Source organism: Entelurus aequoreus, linkage group LG04 (assembly GCF_033978785.1).
Source record: "Entelurus aequoreus isolate RoL-2023_Sb linkage group LG04, RoL_Eaeq_v1.1, whole genome shotgun sequence".
In the NCBI taxonomy this organism is placed as follows: Eukaryota; Metazoa; Chordata; class Actinopteri; order Syngnathiformes; family Syngnathidae; genus Entelurus; species Entelurus aequoreus.
The window spans coordinates 40,083,333-40,106,948 of record NC_084734.1 but is presented as its reverse complement, the minus strand read 5'-3'; the positions used below and the strand labels follow the sequence as shown (position 1 = coordinate 40,106,948).

The following is a 23,616-nucleotide window of genomic DNA, read 5'->3' as shown; positions in this document are numbered from 1 at the left end:
AATACGTGCTGTGAGGCCTCGGGCTGAGCGCCCAGAGGCTAATTTAACACATTTACACAAACAACACTGCGTCCAATTAGCACATTTAGCACACTTTTTTTCAATGGCAAACACCGCAACAACACATTATGGAAGCAAAACAGGCAAGTAACCAACAACTAGCATTGAAAGTAAACACATGTGCTTTGTGATGCGATGTACCTGAAGGCGGGTCTTCTCCGCCGTCTTGTCCAGCTCAACCTTAGCAGCTGCCACTTCCTGCTGATGGTTTTGTCTCAGGTGCTCGATTGCCGACGCGTGGATGTGATTGAGCTCTGACCTCAAGGACGCTGAGCGATGGCAAAAATAAAACACCTCATGCCAGTTAGTGTGCACGTAGACACGTGCTGACACACACAGACACACAGTGAGGAAGTGAAAACTGCAAAGCCACTCCATTTTATTAGTGTCTTTGCAAGAAGCTGGCCATTAGAAACCTTTTATGAGAAAATAAATAGAAGTCTTCTTTACTTTGCACATAAAGCGAAGTTCTCTCGGGAGGCTGACAGTTGTCACGACAACGAGCTTCCTTTATAGCCTCTCACACATACACACACTATTAGCTTTACACTTAGATTTAATGTAGCTGAGAAAAGAGAAGGATACTGCAGATAACACACACACACACACACACGCACACACACACACACACACACACACACACACACACACACACACACACACACACACACACACACACACACACACACACACGCACACACACACGCACGCACACACGCACGCACGCACGCACGCACGCACGCACGCACGCATACACATACACATTCTTGTATGTTACCTTCTTCAGACCAGCAAAAAATGCCCACCTCTTTAGGACCACTCTTTCTAGATATATAAAGATTTGTATTTACAACATTAATAATATATACATACTATGTAAATATAAAAAAGGTACGCTTTTAGTTATTTAAATTTTTTTAGTTTGTAATTGGTTTTTAATATTCATTATTTACTTCAAGTTATTACAGTATGTCTCTATATACATATTAATTTTATTTTTTTCATTAATTTTGGCCAAAGGGGGCGCATTTCAATTTCTTACACACACTTGTTATTACATATGTTGGCCAGAGGGGGAGCCCTTCACATTTTTACACACACTTGTTATTTCATATGTTGACCGGAGGGGGAGCACTTTTAACACTGACACACAGTCAATTTGAAAAATCCCTCCTTTTTGGGACAGCCCTAATTTTGATATATTTCACCACCAGGGGTGCAAATGAGATCTCTATTTTTTGTTTTTAGTAATGTGCTTAAGGCCGATGACAAACGAGACCACAGATGGCCCCTGTGCCGCACTTTGGGCAACCCAGCTGTAGAAGCTAACTGTTTATGACCACTATAGTCTTAGTATTGTAGTGTATTTGTTCATCCTTTAGTCACATATGGGACACGGGTGGTCTCACGTCAGCACCGGAAGTTGTACAATCAGCTGTTCACCTGGCAAGTTTTTTCGGGGATGAATAAGGAAGTCCTTCTTTAGCTGTTGTCTTGTTTTTATCATATATTGCTGCCTTTGCACTTGTCAATGTTTACTTTTGTATGCAAATTAAATCAACAAAAAAATCCTGACTTTGGAGCAATGTTCACGAACTCTAGTATTTGGCTCTCTATTAGATGCAATGATTTTCCGAATTGGGATCATGATTTTGGTCCTAACTTGTTCACCGGTCCTCATATGGAAGGTACTTTTCCTTGTTGATGTCTCAAGAAGGGTAGAAATACAAGAACACACACACACACACACACACACACACACACACACACACACACACACACACATACACACACACACACACACACACAGAGAGGAAGTAGAGAGCGGGATAATTAAGGAGCATCGGGGATGTGGGTAAGTTCAAAAGTGATGGATAGAAGCCACGTTCCGGTGTCAAGACCACGAGCGTGAAGGTTAATGGAGGAACATTAATCAGTGCTGCCGCCTCCTGCTGGAGACACTTGGCACTGATGAGTCTCTCTGAGTCCTCACTTCACCTCCATCCATCCATTTTTTCACCGCTTGTCCCTCTCGCCCCATTAGCCTTAAATGGAAGTCTCCAGAATATGGGTGTCCAAATGTATTCAACCTGTGCTGTAGAACACTTGTGTAAAGATCTGGCCCGCCCCAACCATCTAATGTGGCCCTGCGAAAGGCTATAAAAATTGTATTTGTTCTTTCCATTTTTTGCCAGAAAACGTAATGCATGTAATTGCACACTGTATGTTCTACACTTTATTATTTTTATCTAATCGTGCAACAAGATGTTCCAAATGTTTTCATTCTATTTTTGGTTGTTAAAAATAAATACTTAGATATCTGCTTGTCACCTTGACTTACGATTTTAAAATGATTGTAAAACATACAATAATCAAAAACAGCTGTCTATGCAAATTGTGTAACGAGGCTATTATACATGATATTTATCTAGATTCACTGTGACAAGAGGCCCCCTTATAGCGATGAGGCCATCAATTAAAACCTGCTCTAGAAGGTTCTACGTCATTATTAGGAACTACTTGATTGTAGGAATAAAAAACATCCTCAGCTAACCGCCCAGATATGTTAAAAATTATACTTTGTTTTACATGATTTAAAATGTTTTATTTGGCAAGTTATTGCATTAATTTAATCACTGGGCACTGGATATTGTTGTCATTATGATTATGTATTTACGAACAATCTTTATTAGTACCTTAGGTAGTTTTATTCTTTACATTATTTCATGTTTTCTTCATGTACACACATGTTTATTCTGTCTTCCTTTTGTATTATATATTTACAGTATGCAATCACTTTAGTAGGTAGTACAAAATATAATAATACATTAAGTTTAATTAATTAGGTTATTTTAGCTTTGTTTTTTTTAACCACATACAATTTATAAACAACAAATAAATATAGTTACATGATTAAATATTACAGATAATATTGGTGTATGCAGTAGAAGTGACATAAGTGTTTTCATCTGTGTCCCCCACTTGCATGAATGTGGGTGAGGTTTCATTTTGTTACAAGAGTGTGACACACGCGCGCGAACACACACACATATGCACAAAGGGAGCGTACCCAGCATGGCCTTGCCCTCGTCCTCCAGCTCGAAGCGAAGCGTTTGCAGCTCTTGTTCAGACTGCTGCTTGAGCGTCTCCACACTCTGACGGTGAGCCTCTCTCAGGGACTGGAGCTCAGCGTGGTGATGATGACGGAGGCGCTCCTCCAGGTCCTGACGAGGAATGCAAAGCACAAGGAGAAGCCAGGTCAAAAGAACAAGCAAGAAGAGAGGGGGGAAATGAATGAAACATTTGAAGCAGAGACTGAATGGAACAACATGCACAGTTACACCTATTATTATAATATTTATTATGTATCACCTTGTCAGTAAATGACTGCAATTAGCAGCACCCTGCATTCACTTTATTTGCTGTGAGATGTGTTGTACTTAAACATCACACAATAAAACCTGAAGTGTTCCATCCGACACACAAAAGGAAACTCTTTGTGGCATTTGTGATTCCTACCAGAAAAGCAATTTGCACTTCACATTCATGACCTGCATTTTCATTAACAGCGTTCCAATATTGCCTGCTGCAGTAAGCTCTTAGTTAAGAGGATGTTGGAAACCATATGAGAAGGCGAGGATGTTTGGTTGGGTTTAATGATGCGAGGACTTTATTGGATTAGGATACAAGAAGGAGCGTGAAGACAAAGATGGACGTTTTTCACATGTTATTTGTTGTTATTGCAAATTATTTACCACTTGCCAAGATTTAACATTTTATTTCTAGAAATGTCCCTAGTTTTAAAAGCTATTTAATTATTTTTAGTCATTGACTATTCTTAATTTTAGCATGAATAATTATATGTTTGTATGCTAGTTTAAACATGTAAAAATAAGGTATTTTGGTTTCCCCGTATATAAAATCTTGTTTAAAGATTCTGCAACAGCTTGAGGTTGCTTAATTTAAGAATTGCAAGTTTAATAATACTTATTTCTAGCTTAAAAGTCCTGCTAATTTCTAGATATACAAATCTTAATTTAGTAAACAACATCTGTCCATGCAGCTAGTTAATTTTTACTAGTTTGTAGTATTTTTTTCCTAAAATCTAGCCTTTTTATCTTATATTTTGACAGCTCTTTTTTGCATAGCACCAGTATCTGTTTGTATTGCATTAAAAGGCAACTTGCATTCCTAAAAGACCAGCACATAAAGCACCCACATAGGTGCAAATGTTATGTTTTCCCAGTCTTCATCCCATTAGTGGACTGTCAATATTTGTTGAAAAAGCACTGGAGTTAGTCAGATGGGAGGATGGAAGGATGCTGCAAGCAGTGACGGTAAGAACATGAACTCCTGGAGAAGTGTGCCCTCATGCGTCCTCATCTACAGCCGAAATGGAGGAAGCGAGGCAGCAGGAAGCGTTTAAAAAAAGTCGAGGTGTAATGTTCTGACTCAGCACTCTGCATTATGATGGAGTGCGAACAGCGTATTCACTCCCACTGTAATATGGCTGCACTCTGGCCCGCCTCCAAGCATTCAGACGCAGGATGCAACAAGAAGAATGACAGGTTCTTTCCTGCTGACCTTCCTTTATTTCCATCAAACAAAAAAGTCCATCTTCTTGAGGATGTTTTTGCTTATTGCACATCCCCACTTGACTGTAGTGTTCCTTTCATCAGGACAAATGATTATCTGTCTAAGACGAGCAAGATGGAGGATAATAAGCAATGTGATGGCTCCTTGCAGGAATGCACTTATTTCATGTGTAGAAGAGAGCATGGGGTTGTTTTTATGATTAACATCACAGCACTACCGATGCTGCAGAAATGTGCACCAAAGAAGCAAGAAAGTCAAGGTTTTCTTTGTATTTATGCATAAAAATGTATTTGTGTGAATCATAACAGTATTATCTATATTATAATATATATTACTGAATATGTAAGTATTTGTAATGGAGTATGCAGGCACATTTGTAATAACATGTAATATTTACCATAGAATAAATTAAGCCGTAATATTTTTCCTACACTTTCAACACTGCGGTTTATAAAACGGTGCGACAAATTTATAGATGTTTCTTCTCTAACGGCTATAATGGTTTGAATTCAAAAAATAGTTGTCAACGTACACTGAAAAGGTATGTTATTGTTTGTATTATGGCACCATCTTTTGGACGAGTTTGCTCACTGTAAGTGCTGCGGGGTGAACGTCCGCAGCATGGGTGCCCACAATTTTTCAGCAGGCGAGCTACTTATCAAATGACCGAGTCGAAACGATCTACCTCAGATACACGCACACACGCACGCACGCACGCACGCACGCACGCACGCACGCACGCACGCACGCACGCACGCACGCACGCACGCACACACACACACACACAGATACATACATACTGTACATACACACATATATACACACACACACACACACACACACACACACACATTGATACATGTATACACACACACACACACACACGCACACACACACACACACACACACACACACACATTGTATTGCTTCAATATGGAGTCTACTGACATATTAGGTTAGAACTATACACTACTTTGTATTAGAAATAGCAACAGGAGAAGATGCCTGTGTATGTACGAACCAGTCTGCCCCACAACAAGAAGATAGAGAAAAAGAAGGAACTACAACGGCAGACGAGCACAAGTCTCTTCAGGTAAAACTTTAACATTTATTTTATTTTTTTTTCCATTTTTCATTTATTTATTTATTTCAGGCAATGACATACAAAAATAATAGTAATATTTTTTTTAAAAAGTACAAAGTTGACAACACATAATAATATAAATTAATGTAGTGCAAAGGTAATGTATACTATGTAAAGCATGATTGTCCAGTATTGCCTAAAAGGGAGTGGGAAGAAGATAATTTATTTAATCCCACCCCCAGTTCTCCATTCAGTGATTATTCACATGAGTTTCACTGTTACTTTGTTTAAGGATTATAATACAGATGTTGTATCATAGTGGCATTATAAGGTAACAATAATTATTACACTGTAACAATAATGTGTATCAACAATGTAAGAAGAATGAATATACCAACAATGGTAATAGACAAAATACCAACAATGGTAATAGACAACATGCCAACAATGGTAATAGACAACATAGCAACAATGGTAATAGACAACATAGCAATAATGGTGATAGACAACATAGCAATAATGGTAAGGAAACATTGAGCACATGTTAACACTTTGAGACAGAGTACAACAGCAGGTCAAATTAAAGACCCTCATCTCTATATTTGAACCAGACCCCATGTTTGTATAATAGTTTAAATCGATTAATAGTTTGGCATTGCTTGTGTTGTAAGTCCAGTTTGTTCCATAGTTTTACTCCGCATACAGACACACAAAAACGTTTACGAGTGGTTTGAGCTCTCGGCAATGAGAAATATCCAATATTTATGGAATCATTTATGGAGATATCCGCTGACGTCACCAATGGGAAAAACGTCACCAATGGAAAAAACGTCACCAATGGGAAAAATTCCAAACAGCTCGTTTGGAGGAAGTATGAAGTAAGGCAAGATTATTTTTTTTAGAAACATCTCCGCTCAAGGGTTTGATTTCAAATTTTTGAGACTTATGCAGATCCCAAATGCACATATACTTGGTACTAATAGGTAAGAAAAGTTGGTTTTGCATAATAGAAAGCAGTATATGAAGGTAAGATTCTCTACCGGTTAGTTTTACTATATCCAAAAGTAACTTATTTTTACATCTGAATGTGGTACTTACATGTATTATAATGAGCTAAGTACTATTAATTCCCTACTGCTACTGCTGCAGTATTATTACAGTTCATGTCATGACCAGGTAGTGGCGGTTTTAGCTTTATTTACACCATGTGCAAGACCCCCTTGAGTTCAAATGTAAAGTCAAAGAAACGTATTGGTGGAAAAAAGCTTGTCAATAGTAATTCAAAGCAAAACAGGCTGTTTTGTTAAGGGAGTGGGAGGGAGAAGAGATGGTAAGGCAACACTGACATCAAGTTTTTAACAACATTCAACTGTGTTGTTTGCAAAATGCGTACTTTTTTGAATACTACACTTTATATTTTCATTCTAACTTATGAGAAAGCTTCATTACACTTATAATTTACAGTAAGGAAACAAAAACAATTTTCACTAGTAAGATTGTGTGTTATTTTCGACTCAGTGTGTTAACAGTAGTTTCTCAAAGTGGAAAGAAAATATTCCACTAACACTAAGGAAAGCCAACAGAGGCAGTTTTTCTAAGGGTTAATGATCCTAAAAGCATGAAAGGCGTGTGGAAGAAACGTAGTGGCTGTCTAAATGAGGGCGAGCGTAGGAGGAGAGAAGGTGTTTTATTTATCACTGGCTTCTGTGTGCAGGCACGTAATGACGTTAGCATAAAAAAAAAAATTGTACGTGTGACTCACAGAAGACATTTTCTCCCACTTTGGGAAATGATGAAGAAGACCCAACTTCTGCCTAAAGCATGTATACTATTCCAATACAATTCTCTTGCTGGAAGAAAGATTTGCAAACATCATAAATGATGCAAATGGTTTTATTAAGAATGGAATGTTTGAATGTGTTTGTTAGCGCTGGAGGACTCACATCAACAAGACTGTTTGTTTACACTTAAACTCTACGGCGCTGTCCTTAAAATTAGTACTTCATATTTCCTTGTTTTTGTCGCTGCATTGATTTGCACTTGTCGGCGCCACCTACCTTGATGTCACGCTGACGTGCGTGCTCCATGTCTTGCAGGGCGCAGCACTGGGCCTCCTGCAGACGCTGCTGGCGCCGCTGGTGCTCGGTCTGCAGCTCGTCCAGCTGCGTACGCAGGTGCTCTCTCTCCTGGCTGAACTGGTGCTGCAGCTGCTGCAGCGATGACTGCGACTGTGACAGCTGCATTTCCAGACTTTGTTTCAGTAAGGAGATCTGGTGGGGGGGAAAGGTAAGTATCAACATCTTGACTTAGCTCAACCAATCGAAGGGGGAAACAATAAAGAAACTACTGTATTTTCCAGACTATAAGTTGCAACGGTATTAAAGACGCATCCTTACATTTTTTTGAAGAAAAAAATGTTTTCATATAAGCCGCAGATATGTACCGCTATGTTGTGAAATTAGATATTTAAATAGAACGACTTTGTAAATGCTTATTTACATACCCTAATTGTTTACAAATGGTGCCTTTGACACAGCAGTAAAATGGCAATTCAAACAAAACAGAGAAGTAATTTATGTTTTTATTCATCCTTTATGAGATTTAGGATTTTTCTCCTTCTTTAATGAGATTTTTTAATAGCAAAGAAAAATCCACAGATAAGCCGCACCTTTGTATAGGACGCAGGGTTCAAAGCTTGGGGAAAAAGTAGCGGCTTATAACCCGGAAAATACGGTACTTTTAGATTTTATAAAAACAATTTTACGTTGTCTGTTGTGTACACTCATTCAAATACTTATAAAAAATAGTATACAATTATATATCATTATATATTTTTAATTTTAATTGCTTATTATTTTGTAGCCTTTTGACAAATGCTGTTTAAAAAAAGGCTATACTTAAATACAACTACATAGTAAAAACAACAATGAATATTTTTTAATAACTACAATAAATTAAGTCCGAATCTGTGTACCCAGAAAAGCTTTATCGAAATAAGTTTTATTATTAGGGATGGGAATCTTACAACAACTCATGATTTGATTCTTTTGGTAAAGCTTCGATTTAGAATTGATTCTCGATTGAACCCAATTCTCACAATATATGTTTTATTTTTTTAATTTTTAATTTTAATTTTAATTTTAATTTTTGTCCTGTCCAGCTTCTTAGGCAAATCATATAGTAGATGTAGATGCCCATATCGGCTGTTCAGATTTACTTTACAAAAGAGAAGTGTAGGATACTTCTCTTGTTGCCTTATTTGTATTTGACTTTATTAAATGTATTTATATTATCATTTGGTGCAGCCGGGCCGGAGCAGGAGGGGATAGAAAGAGAAAAAAAGGAGGACAGAGGGGGGAATTGTGGGGACAAGAGGGGGATTAGACAGAGAGACAAAAACAACAACAACAAACACAACAACAACAACAACAATAGAGCAACATCAGCAAATACGACATGTACAAATATGATGGTAAAAGTAATAGCAAATAAGCAGTTAGCGAAAATAAAAAACAATACAGAAATGAAAATGAGCATTATTACACTAAAAATGGAGCAATACGAATACCAATAGAATTAGCGCTATTGATAATGAACAATACCAATACTTTACCTTTATTATCAACAATACAGTTGTTCAAATGCAACAATACATATGCGTAATGATAACTTGAGATACGAAAGAATGCAGAAAAATGGAGGGGAAGAAAGAGAAGCAACCTACATTAACCTTGTAGATTGTTATAGTAACAATAGGTTAAGCTTTGTCAGTGTGCCATGTGTTATACCCAGTTTACCCTAGGACAACAACATGAATATATGTTTGATTAAACGTGATTATGTGCATGAGTGTATGTATGCATATGTACTTGTATGTGTACAGTATATGTGTGTTTGTACAGTGAATGTATATGTACAGTATGTGTATGTGTGTGTTTGTACAGTGAATGTATATGTACAGTATGTGTATGCGTGTGTTTGTACAGTGAATGTATATGTACAGTGTGTGTATACAGTATGTATTTGTACAGTGAATGTATATGTACAGTATGTGTATGTGTTTGTACAGTGAGTGTATATGTACAGTAAGTGTATATGTATGTTTGTACAGTGAATGTATATGTACAGTATGTATATGTGTATGTTTGTATAATGAATGTGCGTGTGGATGTACAAACTTTGAGTGTGTAAATATGTACTGTATTTGTATATGTATGTGGGAGCGTAGGTACCTATGTATGTGAGTATATGTGAATTTGTATGTACAATACATTTGACTCCCAGTGTGTGCGGGAGCCAGAGTACGGCCCCAGCCTCCCCGAGAGCCCAACCCACAAACAGTAGGTGTGGTGCCCAGGGAACCAGGGACCACCGCCCCCACGCAGCCAAGCCGGACAGCGACAGGAACCCCAGAGCCCGGCCCACCGCGCCGCCCACAAGGCCCAGCAGCAGGCAGCAGACAGACGCACCCGGCAGAGGACAAGGCACGAGAAAAGCAGGGGTCAGCCAGACCCCAAGCCAGCGAGAGACCACACCCCACACGGGCACAAAGGCGGGACGCCCCGCCCGAGGGGCCCGGAGACCCCCCGCAACCGGACGGGAAGACCGTCCCCGCCCCACCGGCAACCGGGCCCCCACGAGCCCACCCCCCACCCCCAGAGAGCGCTGCGAGGCCAGCCCCCGGCCACCCCACCCAAGTCGGCCGCCACAGGACCACCCAGCACAGGGCCACGGGAACCACCCACTCCACCCGCAGGGACCCCAACGATGGAGATGGAACAACCAGCAACCGCCCCGCCGAGTCTCCCCCCTGAGGTAGGGGAAAGAAAAAATAAATAAATAAATAATAATAATATTAATAAAATATATTTTAAAAAAAATAAAAAATAAAAATAAATAAATAATTAAATATATTTAAAAAAAAAAAAGAATTAAAAGAAGATCACAGACATGCTGAAAAAAAAAAACTGCGACCGGCAACCACACTCCAACAGGATCACGGAGACCAGCCAGAGCCAGCCCGCCAGCCAGCCCAAACGCCAACACGCAAACAAGAGACACCAACACCCCCCCCCCCCCCCACCAAAAGACCCCACCACCCCAACCCAAACCCGCACGAACACACCACCGCCCAAACAACCGAGACACAGCATCCAGACCAGACATGGGCGCCGCGCCGCCACCACATCAAGTCACCAACAGAGACCCCACAGCGCAAGGTCGGGCCACACGGGCACGGACCCCACCCAACAGGAAGCGAGGCCCGCGCGATGCCACACACAAATAAATAATACGATTAAACAAAAATAATAATAATAATTAAAAAAATTTAAAAATAAATAGATAAATAAATAAATAAATAAATAAATAAATAAATAAATAAATAAATAAAAATTAAATTAAATCAAATTAAAAATATAATAACAATAACAAATAAAAATAAATAAATACAATAAAAATAAAAATAAAATAAAATGAAATAAGTAAATAATAATAAACAATATAATAAACAATATACGTTTTAGTATAAAAATTATAATAAATCCTTTTTTGAAAATAGGTTACAGGTTACAAAAGCTCCTCTTAACTGCTCACGTATGATGTATACACGCAGCAAGTAAGCGCAGATATATGGCCTAAAAAAGGGGGATTCATAAAAAATGTAAATAAAAACTATTTAAAAGACGTATTTTTATTTTTTTTCAAATCTATTTTTGAAAATTATGGATCAATTCAAAATAATTAAAAAACATGATTCGGATATAGATACAACTTTATGAGCACACTTATGATTTAATATAATTTATTATCTCAATTAGTTTCTGTTACGCCCCCCCTAGGGGGGAAAATATATTTTGCGTCCCCCCACTCTCTACCGTCACTATAAATAGTATAATTTGTCTATAAAATTGTTATAACTATAACTCTGCATAACATTGTAAGCTTATTGACATTAAGGAAACAAAACACCGGTCTTTCCTCGTCTCCCACCGTGGTCCCAGTGAAGCCAAGTGCTACATACGTTTCATAATATTCTGGTATGGCAAAAAAAAGCAAGTTCCCCCAAGGATCATACGCGTCTCCCCTGGCATTGCACCACACTCCCCATGGGGGGGCGGCCCGCCCAACTATTTGAGAAGAACTGGTCTAGTCTAACAAATGTATTATATTGTTTTTTTAAGATATGTGATATCATATCTTTTTATTTGAGTAGAATTCCAATTCATTTTAAACTAAGCATTTTTTCGTCCATTTTTAACACTTCCTTCAGTACAAAATGTGGCTTCTTGCCAAAAAAACGTTAATTAAAGCTGGGGTATGTAAGTTATATTTTTTAACTAGAAAAAACATCATATTAGCGTCATACAGTATATCATAACTAATGCATTTCTGAGTGCTGTCTGTGCCTTATAATTAAGTATTTTAGTAAATAAAACCTTGGAAGACAAAATCAATTGTTTCCTGACGGTCATCCCCTCAGATCCAACCACAGGATTTAGAGCAGGGGTGTCAAACTCATTTTAGATCGGGGGCCACATGGAGAAGAATCTACTCCCTAGTGGGCCGGACTGGTAAAATCACGGCACGATAACTTAAAAATAAAGACAACTTCAGATTGTTTTCCTTGTTTAAAAATAGAAAAAGCACATTCTGAAAATGAACAAATCATAATGTTGTTGTTGTTTTTTTTACACTTACATGTTGCGGTTAATAGTATTCTATCTTTATTTGTCGTTATTTATACTTTCTGAATAAATTATGTGGTAATGTTCATCAGTCAACTCATTGGTTTTCATTTTCAATTCATCAAGATAAACAAGATTCAAGTACCCCAGCTTTAAGTACGTTCTTGAGCTCTTATATGCGCTGAATGTTTCTTTCCTGCAATGCCACGTAAAAACAACAGGGGGAGCACGCTACCCGTTGCGTTAGGTTAAAAAAAAGAAAGTTAGCCAGCATTGTTTCAGCTCTTTAAGTCAGAGTACAAGCCAGGGCCTCGCATTTCTAATTCATCAGCACTTGAAAAGCCACTAAGAATAAACCATAAAAGCTGGATTGCATCACACACAAAAAATGACTGTCAGGGGATCCAAAAAAAGAGCAGCTCACTCGCTTGTGTCCCAAATTTGGAGAATGTGCCGTGACTAAGACGTGAGTCACACAGTGTCGAACGGCGGGCTGGCCTTAGCCACACTAGCGTATTTGCTAAGCTAACTACATTATTTGGACAAATTAATTGGTAATTGGGGAAGCAAAATATGTATGTTGTTATAAAAACAGGTTATAAAGGCATCTTGCACCAAATGAGCAGTTTGACGTTCACTAAATAATAAAAAGGCTTCACTGATGGCATATGAATCACACGTGTCGGGGGTGTTGGAGTTGGCGTGACGGCGGTGTGCGGCAGTGCAGAGTCGACAACATGTCCATTTGTCTGCATGAGCTGCAAGGACAGCCGAGGCACGCTTCATTGATAATAGCAGGCGGCCATTAGTGGATATAGAGGCGCCACGTGCAACGTCTCGAGCGCCGATGTGCGTCCGTCTGGCAGAGATAGAGGGAGGCTGTTGCTCTTCTCGTTTTTCACATCCTTCCATATCGATTTTTTCCCCAGCTCGGTGTGATTAAAGCGCTCCATTGGCATGCACGTTCCAATCCTTTAAACAATGCCCACCGCTAATACCTCATTGTCGCCTCTTTTTTTCGCTTACAAAACCAGTCCAGAATGCTGCGGCTCGAATACTGACTTGAACAAAGAAAATCTACAAATCCACATATGAAGTCAGGGCTAAAGTGCGTACCTGTTCTAGCAGGTCGTCCACTTTCCTCTGCCAGCTCTCGCGGGCGTTGCTCATCTCCTGCTCTTTGCTCTGGGCCAGCTGGCTCAAAGCCGAGGCCTTGTCCTCCTCGTGGTCCTCTCTCAGCTCCTCACGTAGTTTCTTACATTCTTGCCTGCAGTAAGAGCACTTGGGTTAGATCTCAGTGCTTGCCTTTCACCTTTTCCTTTAAAAACAGGATTGTTTTGACTACGTAAAGGCTTTAAAGTGATTACCGTACCTGCTCCAATTAATGCCTCTATTCAGTTAACTCTTCTATTGTTGAAGAGTTTGCGTGCTACAAACGCAAATAACCACTGGGCTCTCTAATCAATTAAACATCGGCATCAACCACTGCGGCTGTAGGCAACCGCCTTCTTATAAATTAACTCCAAAAGACCCAACACCTTTATCTACTCCTGCATGCCCTTTAAAATGTCGCTAATCAACTGTTTGTGTGACCAATTGGTCAACTCATTAGCGCTCGAAGACCTCAATGAAAAATAAAACCTATGGTCCCAGATTTCCCTCGCCCGGACGCGGGTCACCGGGGCCCCCCTCTGGAGCCAGGCCCGGAGGTGGGGCACGATGGCGAGCGCCTGGTGGCCGGGCCTGTCCCCATGGGGCCCGGCCGGGCACAGCCCGAAGAGGCAACGTGGGTTCCCCCTCCAATGGGCTCACCACCCATAGCAGGGGTCGTAGAGGTCGGGTGCGATGTGAGCTGGGCGGAAGCCGAAGGCAGGGCACTTGGCGGTCCGATCCTCGGCTACAGAAGCTAGCTCTTGGGACGTGGAACGTCACCTCGCTGGGGGGGAAGGAGCCTGAGCTAGTGCGCGAGGTGGAGAAGTTCCGACTAGACATAGTCGGACTCACTTCGACGCACAGCAAGGGCTCTGGAACCAGTTCTCTCGAGACAGGCTGGACTCTCTTCTACTCTGGCGTTGCCGGCAGTGAGAGGCGACGGGCTGGGGTGGCAATTCTTGTTCCCCCCCCGGCTCAGAGCCTGCATGTTGGAGTTCAACCCGGTGGACGAGAGGGTAGCTTCCCTCCGCCTTCGGGTGGGGGAACGGGTCCTGACTGTGGTTTGCGCTTACGCGCCAAACCGCAGCTCAGAGTACCCACCCTTTTTGGATTCACTCGAGGGAGTACTTGAGAGTGCTCCCCCGGGTGAATTCCCCCGTTCTACTGGGGGACTTCAATGCTCATGTTGGCAGCGACAGTGAAACCTGGAGAGGCGTGATTGGGAAGAATGGTTGCCCGGATCTGAACCCGAGCGGTGTTTTGTTATTGGACTTTTGTGCCCGTCACAGATTGTCCATAACGAACACCATGTTCAAACATAAGGGTGTCCATATGTGCACTTGGCACCAGGACACCCTAGGCCGCAGTTCCATGATCGACTTTGTAGTTGTGTCGTCGGATTTGCGGCCTCATGTTTTGGACACTCGGGTGAAGAGAGGGGCGGAGCTTTCTACCGATCACCACCTGGTGGTGAGTTGGCTGCGATGGTGGGGGAGGATGCCGGACAGACCTGGCAGGCCCAAACGCATTGTGAGGGTTTGCTGGGAACGTCTGGCAGAGTCTCCTGTCAGAGAGAGTTTCAATTCCCACCTCCGGAAGAACTTTGAACATGTCACGAGGGAGGTGCTGGACATTGAGTCCGAATGGACCATGTTCCGCACCTCTATTGTCGAGGCGGCTGATTGGAGCTGTGGCCGCAAGGTAGTTGGTGCCTGTCGTGGCGGTAATCCTAGAACCCGTTGGTGGACACCGGCGGTGAGGGATGCCGTCAAGCTGAAGAAGGAGTCCTATCGGGTTCTTTTGGCACATAGGACTCCTGAGGCAGCGGACAGGTACCGACAGGCCAAGCGGTGTGCGGCTTCGGCGGTCGCGGAGGCAAAAACTTTGACATGGGAGGAGTTCGGGGAAGCCATGGAAAACGACTTCCGGACGGCTTCGAAGCGATTCTGGACCACCATCCGCCGCCTCAGGAAGGGGAAGCAGTGCACTATCAACACCGTGTATGGTGAGGATGGTGTTCTGCTGACCTCGACTGTGGATGTTGTGGATCGGTGGAGGGAATACTTCGAAGACCTCCTCAATCCCACCAACACGTCTTCCTATGAGGAAGTAGTGCCTGGGGAATCTGTGGTGGGCTCTCCTATTTCTGGGGCTGAGGTTGCTGAGGTAGTTAAAAAGCTCCCCGGTGGCAAGGCCCCGGGGGTGGATGAGACCCGCCCAGAGTTCCTTAAGGCTCTGGATGCTGTGGGGCTGTCTTGGTTGACAAGACTCTGCAGCATCGCGTGGACATCGGGGGCGGTACCTCTGGATTGGCAGACCGGGGTGGTGGTTCCTCTCTTTAAGAAGGGGAACCGGAGGGTGTGTTCTAACTATCGTGGGATCACACTCCTCAGCCTTCCCGGTAAGGTCTATTCAGGTGTGCTGGAGAGGAGGCTACGCCGGATAGTCGAACCTCGGATTCAGGAGGAACAGTGTGGTTTTCGTCCTGGTCGTGGAACTGTGGACCAGCTCTATACTCTCGGCAGGGTCCTTGAGGGTGCATGGGAGTTTGCCCAACTAGTCTACATGTGTTTTGTGGACTTGGAGAAGGCATTCGACCGTGTCCCTCGGGAAGTCCTGTGGGGAGTGCTCAGAGAGTATGGAGTATCGGACTGTCTGATTGTGGCGGTCCGCTCCCTGTAAGATCAGTGCCAGAGTTTGGTCCGCATTGCCGGCAGTAAGTCGGACACGTTTCCAGTGAGAGTTGGACTCCGCCAAGGCTGCCCTTTGTCACCGATTCTGTTCATAACTTTTATGGACAGAATTTCTAGGCGCAGTCAAGGCGTTGAGGGGATCTGGTTTGGTGGCTGCAGGATTAGGTCTCTGCTTTTTGCAGATGATGTGGTCCTGATGGCTTCATCTGGCCAGGATCTTCAGCTCTCGCTGGATCGGTTCGCAGCTGAGTGTGAAGCGACTGGGATGAGAATCAGCACCTCCAAGTCCGAATCCATGGTTCTCGCCCGGAAAAGGGTGGAGTGCCATCTACGGGTTGCGGAGGAGACCCTGCCCCAAGTGGAAGAGTTCAAGTACCTCGGAGTCTTGTTCACGAGTGAGGGAAGAGTGGATCGTGAGATCGACAGGCGGATCGGTGCGGCGTCTTCAGTAATGCGGACGCTGTATCGATCCGTTGTGGTGAAGAAGGAGCTGAGCCGGAAGGCAAAGCTCTCAATTTACCGGTCGATCTACGTTCCCATCCTCACCTATGGTCATGAGCTTTGGGTTATGACCGAAAGGACAAGATCACGGGTACAAGCGGCCGAAATGGGTTTCCTCCGCCGGGTGGCTGGGCTCTCCCTTAGAGATAGGGTGAGAAGCTCTGCCATCCGGGGGGAGCTCAAAGTAAAGCCGCTGCTCCTCCACATCGAGAGGAGCCAGATGAGGTGGTTCGGGCATCTGGTCAGGATGCCACCCGAACGCCTCCCTAGGGAGGTGTTTAGGGCACGTCCGACCGGTAGGAGGCCACGAGGAAGACCCAGGACACGTTGGGAAGACTATGTCTCCCGGCTGGCCTGGGAACGCCTCGGGATCCCCCGGGAGGAGCTGGACGAAGTGGCTGGGGAGAGGGAAGTCTGGGCTTCCCTGCTTAGGCTGCTGCCCCCGCGACCCGACCTGGGATAAGCGGAAGAAGATGGATGGATGGAGGGATTAGCGCTTTAAATGCTGACTAAGCAGTTTGGTACTGCTATTACAACATTGGTTCTGTTCCTACTGTGGTGTAGCAATATACTTGTTCATAAATGTGGTCAAAGATATGTTTCCCTTTTCATTTTCTCATGCACTCCAAAAAATTATCCAAGTGACAAAATGAACATGTTATTTATATTCCGGTCTACGGGTCCACTTCAGAGGACGGTGGCTCTCAGAAGGATAAAACGGGAATACAAATGTGGTTATTGGAAGTTATTTTCTCTTGTCTTATGAGGTTTTGGCCAGAAAAGCCGTTTAAAACTACTCGTTAGGAATTTATTGTGTGATATGCAGAACAGTAGCACTTGATCGATTATAGTTTTGTGTGTGTGTGTGTGTGTGTGTGTATGTAAATGTGTGATGGAGGGGGTTGTCATTTCCTGCCTCTCAGAATGACAAAAAGTGTGTTTTTTTTCTGCAAAACTTCACTTAACAGCTGTCATTTCAACTCCCACGCGGCAGCCATTACATCAGTTCCCCGCACTTCAGCACACATACGCACACACGCACGCACACAAAAATACATTGCAGGCACGTCTGGCTGGTACTGTTCCTGAGTGGTGAATAATAACTATGCCTTTCCTCTCAGCAGGCATGAGGTAAAGCAAAAGGCACACCTTAGAGTCTCAGTCCATTTGAGCTCCAGCTCCAGAGCCATTTTGTCCATCTTATGCTTCTCCTCCTCTTTGGTGGTGATCACTTTGGCTTCATGTTGACGCTTCTGGATCTCCAGCTCTCCCTGACACACACACACACAAACACACACACACACACACACACACACACACACACACACACACACACACACACACACACACACACACACACACACACACACACACACACACACACACACACACACACACACACACACACACACACACACACACACAGATGATGCAATGTTAAATGTGTGTGCCACCTGATTAAGCTCACCTGCAGTGCCGTGAGCAGGTTGCTGGTCTCCCTCAGCCGACCCCTGGTGGCGTCCAGCTCCTCCAGCAGCTTGTCCTGTGCCTCCTTTAGAGTGGACATCTGTCCCTCCGCTGTGCCCATGTCCTTCTCGCCCTGCTGTATCTGTTCCTGTAGCCGACACACCTGGAGGGGAGAGCAACGGAACAGAACAGAAGAAGAGTGGGGTTAAATCCCACCCTCCGTTACTTCAATAGGAAGATGTAAGAGTGTGCTTTGTGTCATGAGATGATCCTTTCAATAGATATCTAGATAACCCATGATGTGGTTTGCTTTGGACATGATTGATACTCTATATGGGGTGCCACAGGGTGCAAAATTAGGATCCCTCCTGCTCATCATGTATATTAATGAATTGGGACAAAATGTGTCTGACGCGAACATACATTTTTTTACGCTGATGACACAATAATTTACTGTTTTGGTTTGAACCCTGCTAAAGCTGTAGAATCTCTGCAAAAAGCTGTTGATATGGCCCAGCACACATTCCTGCAGCTAAAACTGGTCCCCAATGCTGAAAAGACAAAACTAATGTTGTTTTCAAACACTAAGAAGGTTCCTCAAACCATCCCCTTTGTGTCCACTCTTGAGTGAAATGTCAACGAGGTGGTTCACACGTATAAATACCTCTGTATTTTGTTGGATGACTCCCTGACTTTCAAGGCCCATATTGACAATGTTGAGAAAAAACGTAAACTCAAATTGGGCTTTTTCTTTCGGAAAACATTTTTTTTCCTTTGAGGCAAAAAAGCGCCTTGTCACTGCAACATTTTTATCAGATATATAGAGACCTGTTGTACATGAATGCCACCACTCAATGTCTACATAGGATTGACACTGTATATTATGCTTCTCTGAGGTTCATAACTAACTGTAGGGCCTTGACCCATCATTGTGAGCTGTATTCTCGAGTGGGATGGCCTTCTGTGTCCTCCAGGAGGCTGGCTCATTTGTATATTTTTATTTATAGGGAAATGCTGGGTCTACTGCCCTCTTATATTTGTAATTTAATCACACAGAGGAGTGTTGAATCTTATTGATTTCCTTCAAATGATCATTTGTTGCTCACTGTTCCATTTGCCTGCACATAACTGGGAAAATGGGCTTTTGTTTACGCTGCTCCTTTTATATGGAACACGTTGCAAAAAGACTGGAAATTAACTGAACTTATTGAACGCTTTTAGTGCAGAGAGAACTTGAGATGCTATTTTTAAATTGTATCTGTTTTTTTAATGTGTGTGATATTTATTCTATTTGTTGCTGCCTGTTGGCCAGGACTCTTTTAAAAAAGAGTTTGTTTAATCTCAATGGGACTTTCCTGGTTAAATAAAAAAATACAGTATGGAAAGATGACCAATGTGTGCTTTCGATTGTGAGAACTTCCATTCATTGCACAGACAAATAAATACATTGATAAACGGCAGAATGTGGTATCTTTAGATTGTGAGACAATATTTCTAAAAAAATATGACAGTTACAAATCTCTCCTTTGTTATTACAACTAAGACTTAAGGGTGTTTTATATTGTTTATTGATTTATTTTACAATTTATTACCAATGGTTAATGTGAATATCAGGTAATGTAAAATGATACTCATACCAGTTTGACCGTGGAACTAATCAAATATTTTTTTTTTTACAGCATTCCTTGACATAACACCAGCAGTCACAGAGTCTAAAGGTCCCACCTCCTGGTTGGCCGCGTTAAGTCTGGAGGTCATCTCGTCCCTCATCTGCTCCAGCTGCTGCTTGAGGAGACTCTTCTGCTCCTCTAGCACGTGCCGCTCGTGTTCAAACTGCTGCTCCAGTTCCTGTGCATAGTCGACACACAAACACACGCTTTAAATCAAACACATGACAGTTTTTTAAATGTTGTTCTCTTCACGCAGCTGTCACTTTGGATCTACTCTGCTCCATCATTTAAAATAAATCATAGCGACTGTGCACACTCGTACATGCACGTGCAGGCTGGACGGGCTTGGGAGGGAAGGCGACATCATGGCGACTATATCAGGGTGGTGGCAGCGTGACGCCTCGGCCGCGGCCAAATTGCCTAGAACCCCTCAGTTTGTAGCCACTCGGGGCTCATTAGGCTGCTACCACAGCACGCTTTGGTACCGCGCCATGATTTTATTCATAACAACTTTTTAATGAACTTTTTAAACTATTTGAGCAAAAGAGGCCTCAATCTGATAAATACTTCCCTTTCAAGGTTTATTGTGTCATGGTAGACTATGATGGAAGTTTTGTGCAAATATTAAAAACGAGGACATACGCTAACAGTCATGTTTTTGTTAAACTGACAAAACTAGATTGTGTGCATGTCACCACAAAGACTGCACGATGATGTTATGTAGGACAACAGCAGCTTAAAAACAGCAGCTTTGTGTATAGCACGTACAGTATATACAGTATTAGGAGTAATGCATGTTCACACCGCAAAGTAGTAGTCAAATATTTATGCTGCAAGCAGACATGTGCACACACACACACACACACACACACACACACATTGTTGACATGATCAGCTCATCACGTACTGAATGGATGACCTAAGGCAGTGGTCCCCAACCTTTTTGTAACTGCGGACCGGTCAACGCTTGAAAATTTGTCCCACGGAGCAAATTTTTAAATTTGTTTTATTTTATTTTTTTTTTGTCATAAAAAAATACAATCATGTGTGCTTATGGACTGTATCCCTGCAGACTGTATTGATCTATATTGATATATAATGTAGGAACCAGAAATATGAATAACAGAAAGAAATAACCCTTTTGTGCGAATGAGTGTGAATGAGTGTAAATGGGGAGGGAGGTTTTTTGTGTTGGTGCACTAATTGTAAGTGTATCTTGTGTTTTTTATGTTGATTTGGGGGACGGCGTGGCGAAGTTGGTAGAGTGGCCGTGCCAGCAATCGGAGGGTTGCTGGTTACTGGGGTTCAATCCCCAGCTTCTACCATCCTAGTCACGTCCGTTGTGTCCTTGGGCAAGACACTTCACCCTTGCTCCTGATGGCTGCTGGTTAGCGCCTTGCATGGCAGCTCCCGCCGTGAATGTATGTGTGAATGGGTGAATGTGGAAATACTGTCAAAGCGCTTTGAGTACCTTGAAGGTAGAAAAGCACTATACAAGTATAACCCATTTATCATTTAATAAAAAATAAAAAATAAAAAAAAGTTTTTATTTTTTAGTTATTTTTTATTCTTGTGCGGCCCGGTACCAATCGATCCATGGACCCGGTGGTTGGGGACGACTGACCTAAGGGATTAAAACTGCTCATCTCTCAAATTTAATCTAGAGTTTCTAGATCTAGAGCAAATGAATGAAGAGGTTACACGCAATAGCGATTTCACAGCCTCTGGGAAGATGATGGAATGACCAGTCTCGGAGGATGTTCATTCAGTTGTTAAATTTTATAGAAAAAAAAGCAGAAAACAGACATGACACAAAACTATAGTCACTTCAACTGGCAACTTTCTGGCTTTAAAAACACACTTAAAGAAATTAAGAACATAAATTAAGAATCACTCAATTATAAGGAAATATGTAATAATAAAATACAGACAAAAAAACACTATAATACACCACTGGTAGTTGTCCCAGTTGTTGCACCACCTATGTCTTTTATAACACCTTACAGTCTCTGAGGCATGGATTTAACGAGTGAGAAACAGTCCTCTTCATCAATCTTGCTCTAACTTTCCCTGATTGCTGTTGTCAGATCAGCTTTGCAGGTTGGAGTCTTGTCACAGACCATTTTTTCAATTTCTACCATCCATCCATCCATCTTCTTCCGCTTATCCGAGGTCGGGTCGCGGGGGCTGCAGCCTAAGCAGGGAAGCCCAGACTTCCCCTCCACTGCCACTTTGTCCAGCTCTTCCCGGGGGATCCCGAGGCGTTCCCAGGCCAGCCGGGAGACATAGTCATCCCAACGTGTCCTGAGTCTTCCCCGTGGCCTCCTACCGGTCGGACGTGCCCTAAACACCTCCCTAGGGAGGTGTTCGGGTGGCATCCTGACCAGATGCCCGAACCACCTCATCAAGCTCCTCTCAATGTGGAGGAGCAGCGGCTTTACTTTGAGCTCCCCCCGGATGGCAGAGCTTCTCACCCTATCTCTAAGGGAGAGCCCCGCCACCCGGCGGAGGAAACTCATTTCGGCCGCTTGTACCCGTGATCTTGTCCTTTCGGTCATAACCCAAAGCTCATGACCATAGGTGAGATGGGAACGTAGATCGACCGGTAAATTGAGAGCTTTGCCTTCCGGCTCAGCTCCTTCTTCACCACAACAAATCGATACAGCGTCCGCATTACTGAAGACACCGCACCGATCCGCCTGTCGATCTCACGATCCACTCTTCCCTCACTCATGAACAAGACTCCGAGGTACTTGAACTCCTCCACTTGGGGCAGGGTCTCCTCCGCAACCCGGAGATGGCACTCCACCCTTGTGTGGTGCAATTTCCACCACACATTTTCAATTGATTTGAGATCCAGACTATTTACAGGCCATGACATTGACATTATGTATCTTTCTTTAAGGAAAGTTGTTACAGTTTTTGCTTCATGGCAAGATTAATTATCATCTTGAAAAATTATGTCATCATTCCCAAGCATCCTTTCGATTGACGGAATAAAAAAGGGTCCAGAATGTTAATGTAAACGTGTGCTTTTAATGAAGATGTGATGACAGCCATCTCCCCAGTGCCATTACCTGACATGCAAACTATATCATCATGACTGTTTTATAGTGTATAATAATTTGCATGTTTTCTTCAGGCAGTCGTCTTCATAAATCTCACTGGAACGACACCAAACAAAAGTTCCAGCATCATCACCTAGCCCAATGCAGATTCGCGATTTATCACTGAACCTGACTTTCATCCAGTGATCCATAGTCCACGATTGCTTTTTCTGTAACCCGTTGGAACCTTGTTTTTTTGTTTAGCTGTTAATGACGGCTCTCGTTTAGCTTTTCTTTATTTAAATCCCATTTCCTTTAGCCGGGTTCTTACAGTTCGGTCGCAGACGATGACTTCAGTTTCCGACCATTTGTTCTTCATTTGTTTTGCTGTGCATTTTCTGTTTTCAAGACAGATTGCTTTAAGTTTTCTGTCTTGACGCTTTGATGTTTTCCTTGGTCTATAGTATGCTTGCCTTTTACAACCTTCCCATGTTGTTTGTACTTGGTCCAGATTTTAGACACAGCTGACTGTGAACAATCAACATCTTCTGCAACATTGTGTGATAAATTACTTTCTTGAAGAAATATGATAATCCTCTCCTTTGTTTCAATTGACATCTCTCGTGTTGGAGCCATGATTCATGTCAATCCACCTGGTGC

The 23,616-nt window shown here is 42.6% G+C and overlaps 1 protein-coding gene across 3 annotated transcripts in view; it reads right to left on the bottom strand.

Moving 5' to 3' along the window:
* fam184ab (family with sequence similarity 184 member Ab) overlaps positions 1–23,616 on the bottom strand; it is a 140,137-nt gene that overhangs the window by 36,917 nt on the left and 79,604 nt on the right. For all 3 annotated transcript variants that reach the window (XM_062044869.1, XM_062044871.1, XM_062044872.1), the window contains exons 10-16: positions 19,965–20,087; positions 18,241–18,402; positions 17,922–18,043; positions 13,543–13,693; positions 7,798–8,010; positions 3,131–3,284; positions 202–329 (exon numbers count right to left, since the gene is read on the bottom strand). In XM_062044869.1, coding sequence (XP_061900853.1) covers positions 202–329; positions 3,131–3,284; positions 7,798–8,010; positions 13,543–13,693; positions 17,922–18,043; positions 18,241–18,402; positions 19,965–20,087 — 1,053 coding nt within the window. The remainder of the gene's footprint in view (positions 1–201; positions 330–3,130; positions 3,285–7,797; positions 8,011–13,542; positions 13,694–17,921; positions 18,044–18,240; positions 18,403–19,964; positions 20,088–23,616) is intronic.